Source organism: Ursus arctos, unplaced genomic scaffold, assembly GCF_023065955.2.
Source record: "Ursus arctos isolate Adak ecotype North America unplaced genomic scaffold, UrsArc2.0 scaffold_34, whole genome shotgun sequence".
NCBI classification, from domain to species: Eukaryota; Metazoa; Chordata; class Mammalia; order Carnivora; family Ursidae; genus Ursus; species Ursus arctos.
In genome coordinates, this window is record NW_026623030.1 from 7,902,589 (window position 1) to 7,922,647 (window position 20,059).

At 53.6% G+C, this 20,059-nt stretch overlaps 1 protein-coding gene across 2 annotated transcripts in view; it reads left to right on the forward strand.

Annotated features, from left to right (window-relative positions):
* Nucleotides 1-20,059, forward strand: part of MYO18B (myosin XVIIIB) — a 248,424-nt gene that overhangs the window by 39,438 nt on the left and 188,927 nt on the right. For both annotated transcript variants that reach the window (XM_057305965.1, XM_048221462.2), the window contains exon 11: nt 4,349-4,493. In XM_057305965.1, the coding sequence (XP_057161948.1) occupies nt 4,349-4,493 (145 nt within the window). The remainder of the gene's footprint in view (nt 1-4,348; nt 4,494-20,059) is intronic.

Below are 20,059 nucleotides of genomic sequence, written 5' to 3' on the forward strand. Positions count from 1 at the left end.
CAACTGTGGAGGAATGGTCTCTAAATGGGAAGTTGGGGGGATCACACACTCTTGTAAGGGGCTCTGCCCAGAACCCTCGCTTCCTTAATCCCCCTGATGGTCCTTTGAGCAAAGGGATTATTATCACAACTGTTTTTCAGAAGCAGTAACCGGGCTCAGAGAGGTGAAGTGACTTGCCTAAGAGCACACAGCTAGGAAGTGGTAGAGGCAGGGCTGGACCTGACCCCCAATCTGGCACTATTGTCCGTCCCCTTCTGTCGCCTCAATCCTGTGTCATGGCTGAAGACCGTGTGCTCTGGGGTCTGACCGACTGTGCACTCTTGGGTCATTTATCCTCAGTGTCTGCACCCGTGGAATGGGTACAGTCATACCTAGCTGCTTGGTCTGCTCCTAGCAGTGGGGGCCCCGTAGAGTATCTGGCAAGCAGTGATTTTTCTCCTCCCCAGCTGGGTGGCTTTGGGCAAGGGCCTAACCCTCTCTGAGCCTCAGTTTCCTCCTCTGTCAGTCACTTATAAAGTGAAAGTACCTGGTACAGTGCAGCAGGTGCTCGATTCGTGTTTCCTCTTCTCCCTCCTTCAATGGGCTCCCAGGGCCCAGGGAGGGTGTGAAACGCTCAGATTGAGCGTGGGGGCAGAACGGCTCTGGTATGGGGAGCTCCAGGCTCCGGGCTGACCCCATCCTGCCCTCCCCACGTTCTCCAGGAGGTTCACCCACTGGCGTGGGCACCGATGTGTCTTTTGCAAGTGTTCAGCATTTTCCTGCTAGAGCCGACCTCTGGGAAGAGGGTGCTCGCGTGCCAGCTTTCCCTTGGCCAAGGAGGCCTCCGGTAGGCATGGGCTCCATCAGAGAGCAGCGTCCAGCTGTAGCCCGAGGCTCCCCACTGCCCGTCGCTCGGCGAGACAGGCCTGCACGACCGACCTCAGGGTTCTCTGCACCCAAAGCACCACGCTCCCCCAGCCTTGCACCCTTCTGCTTGGAGACTCTTCCTGTCCCCGCCCCCGCCCCCGCCCCCCCAGCGCCCATGTCCCCTCGTTCATTCTGTTTGCTTCACGCACCACTACATCCAGGAAGCCTCAGACCTCCCCCGGCCCCCCAGAGTCTCCCAGTCCTCTCTCCCCCACCCCTGCACTCACTCCGTCATTCCGTTTGCACATCGGTCCCCGTCATTGATCTGGGAGCCGCTCAAGGACATGGGTTCACCTTCCGTGGAGTGCTGGGCATGCACTTGGGCAGCAGGGGGGGAGGGTGTCCCAGAAAGCAGAACAGCCCAGATAAAGGCACAGCCGGAGAGACGCAGTGGTGCTCCGGGACCAGCATTTGTTCGGCACCACTATGTGCCGGGGCTCTATGCTGGGTGCTTTACACACGACTCATTTATTCCTTACAGTGGCCTTGGGAGGAGGGCGGGCTGTGATTTCCATTCTACGGAAGTGGAAACTGAGGACCAGCCAGGGCAAGAGATCCTGCGGCACAAAGTCACCGTGTTGGGAGCACAGAGTCCAGGGAACGTCCAGCTCTGTCTGACTCCAAATCCAAAGCTGGCCTCTCTCAGCATTGTAGGAATCTCGGGGTGCTCTAAGCACAGCCCAGTCTAATGTGGAGAGAGCATTCTGGATTTTTTTTTTCCTTCTCGCTAAATTACCTGCAGTCTTTGGTTGACCTTGAGTCTTTGATTGCCTCAGATAAACTCTGGGCATGGTGTGAGTTGGCCTTTTTTTCCATTATTTTATTTAATTTTTTAATATTTATTTTTTTGTTTATTTATTTATTTGAGAGAGGGAGAGAGAGTACAAGCAGGAGGCGGGGCAGAGGCAGAGGGAGAAGCAGACTCCCCACCCAGCAGGGAGCCCGACCTGGGGCTCAATCCCAGGACCCCTGGGATCATGACCTGAGCCAAAGGCAGATGCTTAACCGACTGAGCCACCCAGGGACTCCCAATTTTTTTTTTTTAATTGAGGTGAGGCATAAAGCATATAAAGTGCACTCATTTTAAGCCACTAACTCAGTGATGATGATATTCTTAACCACACCTGTAGCCGCAGCCCAGATCAACACCTAGAACGTTCCCGATCATTCTGATAAAGCCTCGCTCCCTCGAGTCTCTTTGCCTTCAGGCATGTCCCTCCCATTGCAGAGTCATCAGCCTGACGTGTCTTTCCAGAGGCTCCTTTGGCCCGTGCTCGAACCTCGCAGGGATGCGAGTCCCGTGGTGCGGAGTCTCTGCTCTCTGGCTTCTCTGGCTCAGCCCGGGTCTGTGGGATTCAGGCGTGTGGTCGCACGCCCCCCGCGGCTTGTTCTTGTTCACTGGCGGCTGATACGCCAGCACTGTGCCCTGGCTCCACGGCCCTTTGCTTATCCCTCCTCCCATGCATAGACCTTTGGGCTGTGACTTGCCACATCCCACTAACTTCACCGATCTCTCTGTGCACGGCTGGGATGCAAGGAGTGGCTTACATCCCAGCATTAGGCGGAGGTGTTTGCTTCCCTGGAAATGCAAGGAACTGTAAACATGGTCCTGATCCTAATTGTCTGGTCCCTCTATGTTCTGTTGCAACAGAGCTGTGGGCAGGGGTGGGGGGGGGAGGGGAGGGGAGGGAGAGAAACATTAAGCTTTAGGGAAAGTTTCTCCTTCTCTTCACACGAGCTAAGTGGCAGATGATGGAGTCTGCCTGTAATTTAAAGTCAAATGCTCAGAGCTGACAGTGGCGGCCATAATAAATGTGTTGCCACTGTCCTTTTGGTGTCCTTTCGCGGCTGCTTTGAAATCTCATAAATAACCGAGAGCATGTTGGTAAGACGCCTTCCTTTCCTCCGTCTGCTCCAGCGGAGCAGCTGTGGTTGCTAGGTTGAGCTCCTGGTTGCTAGGGATTTTGTGGTCCTGTGGTGGCCCAGAAATATGATGGATCAGTGGAACATGCTTTTGCTATTAATTGAAATATTTTCACAGCGAATCTCTCAATGTCACTGCATGCTTTGACGCCGTCCCAATTGGTTGCTAGGCTTCTTTCCTAGTTAGAAGTGGCTCGAAGGGAGGGGACAAGAGACCTGGACTGGGCATCAGAAAAGCCAGATTCTCGTTCTGCATCTGATACTAATTTGCTGTGTGACCTTGGGCCGGTGTTCTCCCCTCTCTGGGCATTGGGTTCTGCAAAATGCAAGGACCTGCCTGCTTTGACAGCCTACAGTTCATCGCCCACGCTCTGTAAGAGGGCCAAGTGCAAATCAGCTCCTCATTATCTGCTGGTGGATTAGTGACAAAAGAATTCTTGTCCCCAGCTCACTTCCTCTCAGCCCAGCAGGTTTCTGGGCTGAGTCTCCTTGGCCAGATGGTGTGTGCAGGAGTTGCAGACTAATTTTAATATTCAATCAAACATAATTGGGATCATAAATCTGAAAAAGAAAAAAACAACACCCTACAACCCATACACATCTGATCATGTCACTTTCTCTTTCCTCCCGCTTAAAAATCTTGGGCAGTCTCCCATCACTTGCGCTGGGGATGGTGAACTGATTCCACTTGGGTTGCCGAGGCAGATCTGTTGGTGTCGGCTGCAACGGGGGGTGTCCTGAGAAGAACCGGGGACCCACTGGCTTGCTGCGGGCTCTTGATTGATTACTGATCTCTGCCACAGGTGCGGGAGTACAGATAGGGGTCTATACTGCGTGTCTGCCCGTCGTGGTTGGACTTTAAAGCCCGTGCCCTTAACATCATGGGTGAGGCCTTCACAACTGGCACCTGCCAGCTTCTCAAACTTTCTCTCTTCTCTGTCGGCCCCACCTCCAAAAATACCTGCTTCTGTGCCCGCATTCAGTGGCTCACCTGTTGTCTCCTCAGATCTCCTTTGGTCACGTCGTTCCCTCTGCTTGTCTGGACTTATTGCATTAAATTGGTCGATGATGCCTATTTATCTTCCAAATTCAATCTCGGGTTTCTTTCACCTTCTATGACCATCTCTTTGACGCTTTTGGGTGGGATCCACGAGCACCTTCCCGCCTCAGAGATTCCACTGTTCCCCACTCATACCCGGACTCCGGTCATGCCTCCTTCCACTGCTCCCTTGAGAGGCCCTCCTGGTCAAGTTCGGGGCTTCCCCCGGCTTTGCATCCTTAGGGCCCCGTATGGAGCAGAGCCTCAAAAACAAATCTCCAGAATGGAGAGGTCAGAGAGAAACAATTTCTAGAACTTTTCCTGCAGTCAGAGCCCTGGGTGTCAACTGGCACAGCCTAACTGTGGGTAATTTACCGCACTAATAAAGCGACTGCATGTTTTCCCCAAGTGTGAGCCCCGAGCTGGCACCTCGCCTTTTCTCCACCCTCACGGCCTCTTCCTCTCTCCCTTTGCTCTCAGCCTGAAGACAAGCAGAAGGCAGCGGCCGCCTTTGCCCAGCTCCGCTGTGCCCTGGAGACGCTGGGCATTTCGGAGGGCGAGCAGCGAGCCATTTGGCGGGTGTTGGCAGCCATCTACCACCTTGGGGCGGCGGGGGCCTGCAAAGGTACGTCCTTCCTGCCGAGCTCACCTGCGTGGCCAGCTGTCTGCGTTGGCAGGTGCCTGACAAGGCCCTTCTCTCCATGAGGCGGGACAGGGTCAATCTGTCATCTTCTGTGTCGCTGGGAACTGTTCCCTGGGAGGCTGCCGGACGGGGCGCGGTGAGATGGAAACGGGGCTGGGTTTTTCAAGGAAACCTTGCAGACCGGCATTGTCCAGGGGAACTTTCTGTGATGGCGGAGGTGTTCTCCGTGTGTGTGGTCCAGAACCAGCCCCGAGCTGCACGTGGCTACTGAGCACCTGACAGGCGGCTAGTGCAAGAGAGGGGTGGAATATTTAATTGCATAATGTAAATTACATTTACATTAACATAAATTTAAATGGCCATATGGGACCAGCGGCCACTGCATTGAGCGTGGAAGCTCTAGAACACTTGAGAGATAGCTGGGTCCAAGCAAGAAAGGTGCTGTGTTTCTATTAGACATCTTGGATATACTCCCCTACCTTACGTGCTGAAGCTTACTCAGCCATCCTTCTTCTCCTGAGTCAGCTCCCTGCCCTGAATTGTCTGTTTACTGATCATTCCTACTTCAACTTGCTTTTGCAAGTGGTTCTGGTCTTCCCTCTTGCCCTCACCCCTCCCTAGCCGATCCTGTGTGACAGCATTTCTGTCCCTGTTTCTCTATTCTTCCTGTTTGCCAGTCTTTTTTTTTTTTTTTTGCTTGGACGGTTGCAGTAGTCTCATTGCTAATGTCTGCGTTCCTCCCTCAGCCCATCTTCGTTGTGACCCTTCGGCTCTCTTCTAGAAAACATAGGCCTATTGTGCCATTCTCCTGCTTAGAATCCTCCCAAGGCTCTCCCTTGCCTGCGAAGTCAAGTAAAATTCCTTGACTTGGCATTCAAGGCTCCTCACTTCCCTAACCAATTTCTCTGGTCTCTTTTGGCACTGTAAAAAGTCCCGGGGAGACAGTGGAGATCAAGAGCCGTGTGGTTCCTGCCTTCCTGAGGATCGTGATGCCTTGTATTGTGATCGTGACCTTGTCTAGCTCTTTCTAGTAGGGAGTGACTTCCTTGGCTCCTAGGGCATAGAGTTGGGATTTACTTGTTGAATGAATATATGTGAATTGAGGTCTGTCCTCTGGGGCCGTGTACCAACTCCGGCTGACATTCTGGGTCATTTGTCTGTGGGCAGCAGACTTCTGGAAAATGCTCTTGTATCATTCCTGCCATCCCCACACTCCTGGGCCTTGGGGCCCATTCTTTCAGTTCTCGTACATGTGAGCTTCATGTATTGGCCCACTGATTTCATTTTGGAAATTTCTAGAAGTTATGTTGAGTCAGAAATCAGTAAGGTAGGGATCCCCCAGTTGGTCCAAACCAAGGACAGACATGCTTGACTCAGTAAAGGTGAAAAATCAAATGCCACTTACCTTTCCAAAAATCATTCGTGGGCCAGGTTCAACACGTTGGCTAATGGGGCATCACTACCATTTCGCCCGTGGGACTGTAATGTCTCTCTCAGCTTCCTTGTCACCAAGACCAATGTGAGTCATGCACACCATGGTGTGAGAACGTGGCCCCATCTCCAACCTGAGCTGCTTTGCTTTCCCTGCAAAGCTCTAATCCTGGTAAAATCTCTACTTCTGCAATTGGCTTTGTCCCCAGGAAGGGTCAGCAAACTATGGCTTGTAGGGCTAAATCCAGTCTGCTTTTGGGCAGCAATAAGCTAAAAATAGTTTTTACATTTCAATTAGATGAATATCTATCTATCTATCTACCTACCTCCCTATCTGTAATATTGGGGGATGTGTGAAAATTCTATGGTGTTCAAATTATAGTATCTATAAAGTTTTATTGGAACACGGTCGTGCCCCTTCATTTACACATCTATGGCTACATTCCTGCCACAATGGCACAGTTGAGAGTTGAGACAAAGGTGGTGTGGCCTGCAAAGCCTCAAATAATTACTATTCTATAGCTCTTTACGGAAGAAGCTGGCCCATCCCATCCTGCACCATCCCATGGAAGAGCACAGCGACTGGGGGGCTTCGTGCCTCCAAAGTGCCTGCTTGATTTGTTCCGAAGAAACTCCTCCACCCCCCTTAGACTGAGCCAGGACAGAGAGAGGATGTTAGGAATCCGGCCCTGCCCCCAACTTGATGTGTGACCTTCAGCAAGTCACCTCTGTCTCTCTGGTCGCAGTTTTAGCAGACGTGACATTCCGCGTTTGAGCCAGACTCAAGGTTCTTAATCTAGCGAATTTGTTTTCTGACCGTTCTGGAGGCTGGAAGTTCAAGGTCAAGGTGCCAGCAGGGTTGGTTTCTCCCAAGGCCTCTGTCCTGGGCTGCAGAGGCTTGCCTTCCCGCCGTGTCCTCACCTGGCTGGCCCTCCACTCCTGTGTGTGCCCGCGTCGGTGTCCTGATCTCCTCTTCTGATTAGGACACCAATCGCATTGGATTAGGGCCCACCCCTAGGACCTCATTTTACCTTAATTACTGCGTGAAAGCCTCGATCGACAAACACAGTCACAATTTGAAGTCCTGGGAGTTAGTACTTTAACATGCAGATTTGGGGAGGACATAATTCAGCCCATAACACAGCCCCATCCCTGAGATGAGCCAACATCTACTTTGCGCCCAGACCTGGCAGAGGGAGGGATGCGAGGGGCTATGAAAATAGGGTCCCTCCTTGTGAATTTATCGCCTTATTAGCAGACAGGAGGCTTCCTAACCGGGACCACCAGCCAGCTTTGGGAGCTGACTGGGTCGAGGCTGGGATTGCAGAGGTCAGAGCAGGAAAGCCCCGAAGGTTTGGAGTCGGGACGTCCACGGGCTGGGGATGAGTTGAAGGAAGCAAGCCTGTGTTACAGGTTGCAAAGCTGAGATTCTCGGTGCAATTAACCAGGATCGAACACCAGACTTGTCTGAGCTTGGGTGGTCTCCTCTTTCAATGGGCAGAGAATGGGGTTGATGGGAGGATCAAATGGAATATGGGAGAGGAAGCTGAACCAGACTGGGTCCCCTAAAGTAGACCCCGAGACAAAGATTTGGGTGCCCATGTCCTTCTGGGAGGGGATCAGCGCTAGGGGAGGGAGACAGGGCAGGGGAGGCAGGGGATATCACGTGCTTTACTGAGCGCATCACCTCTGGGTGACCGGAGCCCAGCTCCAGGGGGACCTCTGGGCGACTCGGAGGAATGTGGCTCCCAGTTGTATTACCTGGGAGATGAGGGAGCCGCGATATTTACCCACCACCTCCTGCTTCTCCCTGGTTGAAGGTTGCTCCCAGAAGGCATTAACACCCGCACTGCCAGCCTGTCCCACACTTGAGCTGAGCATGTGCCTGCAGCCAGAGACAGCAGAGGCACAGACAGGCACCTGCAGTGCCAGACCAGGGACGTGTATGGGGAGGCAGGTCTGGGATGGCCAAGGCAAGGGCTGGTAGATCGGTCATCAGTAGTGGCTAGCTCAAGGCAATCCTTCAGCAGAAGGCGAGTCTAGGATTTTGTTGTCAATCCCAGCGTAGGTGACTCTCTCCAGGTGGCCCAGCTGGTTCCTCCTGGCTGCACGGAGCTGACACAGGATTGATTGCACCCCCCTCCCCACGCCCCAGGCATTCTGCAAGGTCTGCAGACGGGTGGGATCTGCCTTTCGATTGCTACTGTCAGCTTCAACCCTCTCTACCTCCGATACCACAACACAGAGGCCAACAGAGCCCCCTGGCCCACTGACCGGTGACCAGAGGAGTTTGGTCTGTGGGGTTTCTCCCCCTGGGTCCTGTAGGATGCCCCCCCCCCCCCCCGCCGATGTGGGCTCGGGGACCTGACCCGTACCTGTAGCTGCCTGTAACGATAAAAGGGAAAGTCACATTTATAAATATTTTATTAATATATGATTATGGCAATAATTTCTCCCAGCCTCCCCCCACCCCACCTTATAAATTATTTTAAGAGGAGCTGCCGTCAGTCTGCCTGGGAGGTCTGCCCGATGATTTACTTACTATATATTCTGTTCTGGAAGATTTCATAATAGGTTTGCTCTCAAATCAGCTATTAAGAATTTCAAAGTCATATATAAATGTCTTTGCTTTGTGTCATAACAGATCATTTTGAAATATATTAAGAATCATTTCCATTAATCAGGGTTTTTTTTTTTTTTCACTAAAATGATGATCTCCTCCCAGCATGCGTGGCTTCCTTATTTTGAGAGACCTGATCTTATTTTTAAAAACCAATGTCAGTCCCTGTGGGGAGATTTTGGGGCTCATAGCCGGACTCTGGGTTTTTCAACTGTTAGGGCAACGACAACAGCCACCACAACTATCGGTTTAGTGTTTGACAGTTTCAAAACCACTTGTACCTCGACGGTGCCCCTTGACCAGATTCCATTCATGCCCTAACCTGGTGAGGACCAACATTGCCATGGGCAGGAGTCCCGAGTCAGCCTGCTGGGTGCCAGCTTTGTCCAGGGCTCCCCAAGCCTCAGTTTTCTGCTCTATAAAATGGAGCCAAGAGTGGCCCTCAGCTCGCAGGCTCATTGTGGGGACTGATTGGGTCAGTGCCCAAAAGTGTGGGGCACAGGACTTGGCTCGTGAAGTGTGGGCTCAGAAGTGTTTGCTGTCATGCATTTCCCTCTGATGGCTCAGAGAACAGAGACTCAGAGAAAGTACGGGTTTTACCTGACATTGCACAGCGAGTATGTTCCAGAGTGAGGTGTGGAGGCTCGGCCGGTCAGTCTCCCTGCAAATACCCCTCCGCTGTCCTCACCTCTGCAACAGGCCACGAGGGTCATCTCCTAATGCGGAACCGATTTGGTTTTCTGGGCTCTGGGCTGCGAGCTTCTAGACGTGGTCACTGCAGCCTTAGAACAGCCTGGGAGGGGTGAGGTCTATTATGCTGCCCAACTTACAGATGGTGAAACTGAGGCTGGCCAGAGCTTTGGCCATATCTGCCAGGGCACACAACTAAAGTCAGAGGTGGGATTGGGACCCAGGTCTTCCCAAGCTCTGGGCCCAAACTTGGGGACCACACCTCCTGCCTCTCTTGCGGGGTGCAATGCTGCCTCTGTCCTCATGGGCTCCCAAAGGGCTGGTGGGATCATTTTCTCAGCAGGGCTCACTGAATTGCTTCCGACACAAAATGTGTGGGGTTTTCCTTAGGCCAACCCATTCTCTGATTCTCCAGATACCAACTGGGTGTCCTACAATTCAATTCGATTCAATGCAGACGCTGGAGTCCATGCAGACCCCACAGGTTAAGGGCTCAGTCCCACAGGCCTGCCCGACCTCAGACACAGACCACGCATTTGGGGAACCTGTACTTCCGACCAACCAGCTATAAAGTCGGGGACTTCCCATCCCCCCTCAGCTTTGATATTTGCCAGAAAAGCTCCCAGAACCCAGGAAGGCACTTTGCTTACGTTTATCTATATATTATAAAGGTTACAATGCAGGAACAGCCAAGTGCAAGAGGTGTGTAGGGCGAGGCATGGGGCAGGGGCTTCCCTTCCCTCTCTGGTACGACCCCCAGCCCCACCCCCAGGTCCTCAATGTGTTTACCAACCCGGGAGCTCTCAGAATTCTGTAGTTTGGGGTTTTTACGGTGGTTTTATTATTTAGGCGTGATGGATGAAGTCATTGGCCACTGGTGATACATTACTCAGCCTCCAGCCCTCTCCCCTCCTCGGAGGTCAGGGGGCGAGGCTGAAAGTTCTAAAAGTTATAAACTTCTTTTCTTTTTTTTAAGATTTTATTTATTTATTTGACAGAGATAGAGACAGCCAGCGAGAGAGGGAACACAAGCAGGGGGAGTGGGAGAGGAAGAAACAGGCTCATAGTGGAGGAGCCTGATGTGGGGCTCGATCCCATAGCGCCGGGATCACGCCCTGAGCCGAAGGCAGACGCTCAACCGCTGTGCCACCCAGGTGCCCCAAAAGTTATAAACTTCTAATCATGCCTTGGTCTTCCCGGAGACCAGCCTTTTCCTGAAGCTATTGAGGACACCCCCCCCCCACCGCCCCGCACACCAGACCCAGCCAACCATTAGCGTGCAAAAACCCTCCACACTCCGGAGATGCCGAGGGTTTTAGGGGTTGCGTGCCAGTGACCGGGGACAAAGACCAAACGTGTATTAACCACAAGTGCCAAGCCCGTGCCGCGGCCCCCAGACCTGGTGGCCCCATGAAAGGCCACTGAGCCATGTGGGTGGTCCCAGGTTGACAGGGGCCCCAGGCGACCTCAGATCACCACAGGGTTCCGGTTTGCTCATGGCCTCCTCTTTGTTTGAACCTCCAGCTCCTACGTCATACACGGCCCTGGCATCACTCCTTGGGGCTGCTCTGAGCCTCCTCCTTTGGGAGGGTGTCATACCCTGTTCTTTCTGAAGCCCCCTTAGGCCCCCTCAGACCCCCTGAGTTCCTGCCAAGTTCTCCCACCATGCCTCTCCCTGACCCCCTTCTCCATCCCCTTGGCCCCTGTGACATGGCGGCCTTTATCCCGGGAGGCTGGCTGCCTGGAGGGGTGGGGGTGCTGTGGACCACCCCGCCATCAGCTGTGCCCTGGGCAGCCTGGAAATCAGAGGCTTGCCTTCCCCCAGGATGTGGAGGGGGAAGGACATGGGAGTTCTGCCGTCAGCCAGTTCTGGTTCGGATTTCAGCTTGGCCTTTTATCAGCATGGTGTGACCTTGGCCAAATTATGGAAGCTTCCTGAGCCTCAGATGAGGGAAAGGAGAGAGAATGGAGGTCCTAGAGCTCTGGGCCACCTCTGAGGACAGGCAAGGTGGCCCCTGGCTTGGTCGGTTCATTATAAATTGACTTGTTTGTAGAGGTCAGCCCCAGCTGGCTGTTACGTCTTAGGAAATGTGTTCTTCTGGTGGCAGAAGGGCTGTGGAGCTCCCCCGCTCTGCGCCGCATCTCCACCCCCCTTCCGTCTCTCAGACTTGCTGTCCCAGAATGGTCCCTCGGGAAGGCAGTGGGAGGATGCTCTGGGGCTGGCTCCACTTGGCAGGCAGAAACCCTGGGTGAGTCGACATCACGGTTGGTTTGCTGTTAACCAAGGCTCATGGCCTGGGCCATCCCTCGGGAGCCATCAGGAAACCATTCATCCAACCTCGTGTTTCTTTCCTTTGGCAAAAAGTGGCCCATGGAACAATTAGCGGGTGCCCGTGTGTTTCGTATGACAGCAAGTGGCTGCTTTCTGGAGCTCGCTTGATAAGGACAGAGCGAGGGAGAAGGGGAAGAGCAAGGGCCCTGGCTTTGAATCCAGGCCTCCCCTACCTCCTGGCGGCGGGGTTTAACTCGTGCAGAGTGGTCCCCTCTCTGGCCTTAGCTTCTGTGTCTGTAAAATGGTAATAAACCCACCTGCCGTCTATGGGCGTTCGGCAGTCGGAGACTGCGTGCGTAACACGTGGCACATAGGAGGCATTCAGCACGCCATGACTTTCTTCTCTGTGCCAAGTCCTTTGGTTGCTTGGCGGTCTCCGTTGGCATTAAAGCCAGCCCGTGAGGTGGGCTGGGTGGTAGGTAAGAGCCCCTTGGTGGGTGAAGAACATAAGCCTTTAAGAGGAGACGCTCCTCGCCAAGGGCGCACAATGAGCTGTCTGCACTAATGAACGGCAGGTCCTGAACCAGAATCCAGGTCTGGACTCACAGTCCAGTGCTCTCTCCATGGCTTAGCAGAAGGTCCTAAAGACCAAGGACAGTGCAGGGCAGTGCTCCGAGCAGCCACGAGGGACGCAGACCTGGGCTCGCCTCCAAGCGAGGACGCCATCACTTGTCAGCTTGGGGGCTGGCCGGGTTACCGTGCTGCGTGACAAACCAGTCCCCAGCCCCCACGCCTTACACACAATCGTTTCATTACCTCCCGACGCTTCGGTGGGTCTGCAGTTTGGAAGGGCTCAGCTGGCGGTTCTGGCTTGAGGTCTGTCCCGTGGTTGCTGTCTCATGGTGGCTGGCACGGAAAGAGCAGGGGCTGGAGGAGGCAAGGACTGGCTGGTCATCTCCCTCTCCTGTGTGGTCTCCGGTCTCCTTGCATGGGCTCATTTGGGCTTCCTCTTGCCATGGCGGCTTCAAGTTCAAGTTCCCAGCGAGCAACCTGGAAGCTGCATCACCTTTTCTGAGCTGGCCTCATATATCACGCAGCGTCCCTTTTGCCATGTTCTGTGGGTGATAAGCCTCTGGCAGCTTCAAGGGCCAGGGGAACCAGACTCCACCCTTGGAGGGGGGTGGCAACAAGGTTCTAGAACACGTAGGTGGAAAGATAGGGTGTGGCCATGTTTTGCCACAGTGGCTTTGAGCAAATCACTAGCTTTCTGAGGCTCAGTTTTCTGGCCTGTACAATGGGATTGAAAAGAGCAGTGACCTCACAGGGCCACCGTACAGACCGACTGAGATGCTGTATGTCAGAGGTTGAGCCCAGTGCCGGGCACATGGTAAGTTCTGGCTGTTGGAAGTTAGGATACCACAGAGCTTGTAGAATTCCACAGCCAGGGCTTCCCGGCCCCCTGCTGACATGGCAAGACAACGCTGCTGCTCCCCACTTTTGTTATGACCGCCTTTCCTCTACGAGCTCCGTCTCAGCTCTATCTAATTTCGATTCATGTCTCTGTCCAATCTCCACTCCCTGTTCTTCCATCTGGAAGGTTACCCCATTAAGCAGAATCAAGGTTGGAGAGCTCAGAATTGAGGCTAAAGGCGTGGGTTCTGGGACCAGGCTGATCTGTGTTCAGTCTTTGTTCTCCTGCCTGATCTTGGCCACTTCCTTGACCTCTGAGACTCAGTGTCCTCATCTGTAAAATGGGAATAATAGTAGTGCTTACCTCCCGGGGTTCTTGTGAGGCTCACATCACTTAATTTGAATATGTGAGGCTCCATCATCGTGGTTATTAAGGCCAGTATGATTATTAATGGAAAGTCTGTCCACTTCCAGCAGGGTGGGGGCGGGTTTCCCAGCAAAGCTGAATTTCACAAGGCTGACGCGGGCTGTTCTTTCAGGATCACCGTGGTCCCGTCGCTGTAAGAGACAATGTGCTCTCTCCCTAGAAAGCCCGAGACTGTCACTCTGCCTGCTGTCCCTCATGACTTCACAATAGCGACAATCAAGTTCAGAATCCAAACTAGCCCCAGGATGAGTGATGCCTGCCTGGATGGCCCCATTGCTTTGCTTTCCTTTTCCTCCGAAGGCCGATGGGAGATTTAATTTATTATTCTTTCACTAAATTTGCCAGTCTACTTGCCACTGACCCCTTTGCCTAATATATGACACCACCAGGCCCATATATAACCTGAGGAGGGGCCTCGTAATAGGGTGATGAAGAGAAGCTGCCGATCGGCTAGCAGCCTCCCCGTCTGCTATAATAAAGATGTCAGTCCCGGAACGGATGGGGTCATAACTCGGGGAGCCCGGCTGGGGGGGCTCACAGGAAAGAGAGACAATAGTCATAATGACAGAGGCCCAGCCCCCCGCCTTCTGAGGGGACGCCTTGACTCCCAGCAGCCGGGGCACTCCATCCAAGGATCGGAGGAGGTGGCCAGATGCTCCCCACGTTAGGGCGAGACCCTGCGTGCAGAAGGCCGGTGGGAGTCATAAAAGCGATCCCATCAACACAAAGCCGGGACCGTATATTCAAGCACTTTGCGAAGTGCTTTACTTGTTTGGGTTTATAAACGACCGCACACGTCCTACCGTAAAGTTGTCTTCCTATGAGAAACGGAAACCAGGCAGGAGAATATAGAGGAAGAAAGGTCCCTCTGCCCTCCAAGGTGATGACTGGTAAAGGTGTAAAGGTGATGTTAATTACAACGGATGCGCCTAGACAGACACGCCGTTGTAAACTCAAGTCCAGAGTTTCCATGCGGGCTCACTCATGCTCTTGTGCCTTCGATGGGTTGTGACAAATGTGTAATGTCCTATTCCACCGTGATGGCATCATACAGGACAGTTCGCTGCCCGCACAGGCTGAGATTTGTTTTGTTTTGCTCTTAAACTTTTTGATTTGAAGTCACGATAGACCCGCAGGAGGTTGGGGCAGGAACACACAGTCCCGCGAGCCTTCTCCCACCACGGCACGGTCCACAGTGGCGGGGACCAGCAACTCGGTCATCGGGATCTCCTTAATTCTCTTTGTTGGCTGCAGGGACCTGCCCCTTATGGAGGGGGCCTCCACAGTGTAGCCCCACTCCTGTGGGCCGCTCAGATTGCTTTCTGCGTGTTGATGTTCTAGAAAACGCCACACTCGACATGCTCGTAAGCAGAGTTCGTGCCTGGGAACGAGCATTTGGGAGGCATGGCCTCTGGGACGCGGAGCTGCCAGATCAAAGGGTGCGTTCAAGGCTTGACATTTGGGTTCACGCAGCCCGGTTCGCATGCCCTGGGCATTACACGGGTTGGCTCATCGAACCCTCTCGAGCCTGTGGCATAGGCACTTCCGTTTTCATTTCCATTTGCAGGTGGGGAAGTCAAGGCTCTGAGAGGTGAAGTCACTAGCTCAGGGTCACATAGCTCTAAGTGGCACAAAGTTGGACCTTCTGTCTGCTGGGCCCTGTGTCCCTGGAAGGCAGAAGAAGTCTCGGGCTTTCAAAATGGACCTACTGCCTCCACTCTGGGGACGCTTCCTCTGTCCACCACTTCTGCCATCTCTCTGCTTGTCTGCAACTCACTTCTGCTTCCGTGGGTGAAGCACGAAACGCTCAGGGCAGCCCAGGCCAGGCCCCCATCTGCAGTTCCAGCACCCCGCTCCCTTCCCCTGACAGCAGCTTCTCTCTGCCTGGCCCACAGCCCCTGCTGTCTCCCGCCCCTAAAGAGACAAACCACATGCTTGCAACAAGGTGTTCAGAGCTCAGTGTCCATGCACCCCCTTCTATATTTTCCCCTGAGAGCGCTGATTCGGGTTGGCGTCTGGGCCCCAGGTGGCCGGGACCAGGGCTGTTCATTTCTTCAGGCTCCGGGCAAAGGATCATCAAGTCCCTGAGTCACAGGAGGAACAGGTCAGCTGCAGTCTGGGCCTGTATGGTTTCTCCCTGCACAAAGGGCCTCAGATGCCAAGCTCGGCCTCTCCTAGACTAGATCCACCCCGGCAGAAGCCAGGGAGGGCATCCCACCTGCCTGGCTCTGTGTACAGCCTGCAGGGGTGGCAAGACAGGTGCCTAGAATGGGTGACAATTGTGCCAGGCCTGAGCCCCTCTTTGGATCGGGCAGAGACGGAGGATCAGAGAAGGGCAGGGCCTTGCTCAAGGTCACACAGTGAGGCTGTGGGAGAGGTGGGACCAGAATCCGAAGTCTCTGGGCTCCTGGGCCATTTCTGAGTTCATTTTGCTCGACCCTTCCTTCTCTCCTCCCTCCATTCTCCCCTTCCTCCCCCTCTCCTCCTTTCCTGTCTTCCCCTCTATGCCCTGGCTGCCCTGGGACACCACCCTCCCTTTCCAAGACAAAATTTCAGTCTCATCGAGGGAGATGGACCCAGACACATGCCCAGAAGATGCCCAGAGAACACTGTAGACAGGGGACGCTAAATTCCGAGTGGTTAGCCCCACCCAAGGGGTTTTACCCTCCTGGGGGACCCTTGAGCTGAATCTCCGATCTGTCCTTGGACTCAGCATCCCCCAGGCCTGGCCCCTCCTGGGCCCCGCCCCACCCGCCCGCCTTCGTGCAGACTCAGGCCCCGCATCCTCAGCGCTGCCCCAGCTGGGGGCTTGGCTCCCCGCCCGCCAGCTGCCGCAGCCGGGCCTATTCTTGGCCTAGGCAAGGATTTATTCTGCGTTTTCTGAGCATATTGAATTCATTCATTAAGCTGAAACGGCTGCTCGGGGATGTAAACAATTATAGTTTTAAAAAGCCCGGCCCAACCCTGGAGTGGCCGCTGCTAGAAGGCTCCGCTCGCCGGAGGCCCCCGCCTTTCGAGGGCGGAGTGGGGAGGCTGGAACGCCTTGGGGCGACGAGGTTTCGCAGAGGTGGAGCCACTCGCTTGCTGGGTGGCCCTGCCCAGGCCCCTGCCGCCTTCTTAGCCTCTGTTTCCCGTAAATAATAACTGCAGCTGAAATTTATCCGGTGCTTACCATGTGCGAGGGACTCCTCTAAGAGTTTGGCCATCTCCACAATTCCACGGAGGGCTATTACCCCATCTTACGGATACGGAAACTGAAGCTCGGAGAGGGGAAGGACTTGCTTCATGGGGGTACACCAGATGCTCTCTGGGCTCTCTTTAAGCCTCGATCACCAGAGACCCTACTCACCTGTTGTCGTGGAAGGCGGAGGGCGGGGGTCGGGGCAATGAGGGGGAGGAGGATCGGTATGACTTCACTGCGCATGCCCGGACTCACCATTTCGAGGCAGCGCGCAACAATCCGTGGATAATACCCATGAGGACAATGACGGACTTGTTCACGATTACTCTTTACTGAGAATCCACTCTTTGCCAGGCATGATTTACGTGCTGGTTATTCCATTAAATCTTATCCCTATATGGTAGGTTATACCCATTTTATGGATGAGTCAGTGGAGGCTCAGAGGGGTAAAGTAACTTATCTAAGGTCGTGGATTTGGCAAGGGGAGGAGCCCTACTCAAAATCTCGCAGCCAGGCTGAATCTGTCTTTGGATGTCCAGCTCTGCTTCTTTCCATAGTTCCCAGCACCCCAGAGATGTCATAACTGCTTTTTCCCTCCAGCCTCTTGATCATAACAGCTTGGGAGACTCCTACCCATACCCTCTTCTTTTGTAAATTCCCGATGCCCGTTGGCATCCTCCAGGTTCTGAGAAGCCCTGCGGGAAAGCAGCCATTTTCCTTGGTTTAATCTGATGCTGCCCCAGTGATTTGTCTGGTGAGACTTCTTTTTCCAAAACACCTTCTCCTGTTCCCCAGAGCATTGAGAATGGTCTGTGCATCGTCTTCCAGCCGTTGGGGTGTGAGCAGTGATTCTAGCTGCGTGTGAGTGATTCCAGTTGGGTTATAGATGGCTTATTGGCCAGGCCTTTCAGGGAGCACTGACTGGGCAGATGGGCAAAGGTCCTGGGGCAGATGGCAACTTTCTCCAAAGCTGGATAGGTGGAACTATAGGTCCAGGTGGGGCAGGCAGGGGGCAGCAGGAACATGCAGTAGCAGCCATAAGAAGCAGGAAGGGCAGGGACGCCTGGGTGGCTCAGTGGGCTAAGCATCTGCCTTTGGCTCAGGTCATGATCTCAGGGTCCTGGGATCGAGGCCCATCTTGGGCTCCCTGCTCAGTGGAGAGTCTGCTTCTCCCTCTGCTCCTCCCCCTGCTCATGCTATCACGCTCTTGCTCTCTCTCTCTTGCTCTCTCAAATAAATAAAAATCTTGAAAAAGAAACAGGAAGGGCTTTGAAGTTCCATCCTTTAAGAGGGTTGCATTTTCCATGGTCCCAACAAGAGGACTTTGCTGCGCACCCCTGGGCAGGAAGCCACAGCTACCTGAATTGAGTTGGGACTCCCGGGGTTTCTCTGGCTGATCCATTGGTCCCCATTAAGGGGAGAAATCTCAGAGTGTGATCGTCATTATACGAGCTGACATCTATCGAACAGACCCCATGCTAGGCGACCTGCAAGTGTAACCTCACTGAGGCTTCCCAAGAACTTCAGGAGGGTAGATTCCCATTTTCCAGAAGAGGAAATGAAGGCTCTAGGACATGGCAGGACCTCCCCAGCATCACAGCTTTAGGCAGGAGAGGTGGGATTTGAACCCGGGCAGTCTGTCTGCCGAGCACTACTGCTCTTTCTTCTAGCGGCTATAGACTTTCAGGCTTATCTCTTCCCTGCAGGTGGCCTCCTTCTTCGCAGGCATCCGAATCGTGAACCTCTGTGTGAGGAGATGTGACCCAGATGCACTGGCGTTATGAATAAGTCGCATAATGCTCAGTAATTCAGCAACAGCACGGCTATTGTTGGAAGTTGTTGGAAGGAGAAATAACTTGGTTATTAATAAATGCAGGAGGCCGCAGTAATTGATAGCAATTGAACTCACAGTGCACAGGGGGAAAGCAGTCGTGTTATTATTTTCTCTCTCTCTCTCTCTTTTTTTGTACTGAACGTAAAGGGAAAAACCTGCCTTTGCAGGCGTATTTGAGCAACTCGGAAACTGGTCCCATTACATTCCTTCCTTTCTTCTGTCTCTCGTTTGCTCCTTTGTGCATCCTCTCTATTCAAATCCCAGCCTGCCTCTTACCGGCAGAGTGACCTTGGGTTAGTGACTCAGGTAAGGCGGTTTGTCCAGGGTCATCTGGTTAATTGAGGGCTCTTCCTGCCCTCAGTGTTTCCTAAACGCGTGTCTCATGGGACATTAGACCTCCAAGATGTTCCCGAAAGCATTCTGAGAAAAATTAGTCGGAACAGAATGTCCCCTTCTTGGGGATTCATCAGATACACTTTAAAGGCTCTGAGAAGTCCCGCAGTTAAGAAACTTGTTTCACCAAGCAATGACCAACTTGATATGATACAGGATTCATCTCCTCCCACTGACACCAATGAACATTCCATGGAACGACGGCTCTGAGGAGCCCCTTTGGGGAACTGAACCCCAGCTGTGTGGCCGCCCTGCCACATGGACGGTTTCTGACTCAGCCCCGCCCTTGGTGGCACACTGGCTGGAGCAGGCCTCACCCCGGGTGTGCAGGTGGTTTCAGAGGAACAGATGGAGACACAAAGAAGTAGCAGCCTATCAAGCCTTGGCTCCCTTTCAGAGAACCTTCCTTCAGCCTCGATAATTGAAGGGAAATCCGAACCACACGTTGCTAAGTGTGATCAGCCTCTCAAGCCCTCTCTGAGTCTTAGCACCTGACATGGGTACAGTTGCTGATGCAAGGAAATTCAAGGCCAGGATGGTTCCTGTGGGAGGTGACCCCAGGAAATACTGGGAAGGGCTTGGGGAAGGCACGAGGGGAAGGAAGGCTGCCACGGAGGCTGTGTTACCAGGCCAGCCACTGCTGTGGGCAACTGGGGCTCAATCCCACCAGGGACCTCTGGGGGGCAGCATAGAGCACACACGGAGAGTTATCCCGCTCAAAGGGTGTCCCCTGCCCTCATTGGTTGAGGGCTGAGGATTTTAATTCTATGGCCCTTCCAGCCTCCCCTCGCATGAGCATTAGGAGAGAACGCCCTCATCAGGAAGGAGCACAGTAAGCCCCAGGGGTATGGCGGAGCTGTGACAGCTCTGCTGTGGGCCCACCCCAACCCCCACGTTGCCATCTGAAGTCTGTCCCCGTTTCCTTTTGTCTTGACCTACATACAGCCCATGTCTATGCTCCAGCTAGATCTAAAGTGGGATTTGTGGCGGTACCAGAACCGCCCTAACCCCATGCCACTGACCTGGGAGTCGGGAACCTGGACTCAAGTTCTAGGTCCGCCACCCACATGCTGTGTGACTTAAGGCAAGGCACTATCCCTTTCTGTGTCTCAGTAGCTTCTGCTATAACATCGGGCTTAACAACACGCAGTCTCCAGACCTTGCAAGGCAGCTGGGAGACCAGCCAAGGTCACACAACTGTCCTGTCCCTCAGTGTAGACACACTCGGATGTGCGTCCTCCTGGCCATGGCGAGATGCATGGACCATTTGTCTCTAAGAATAAGAACAGA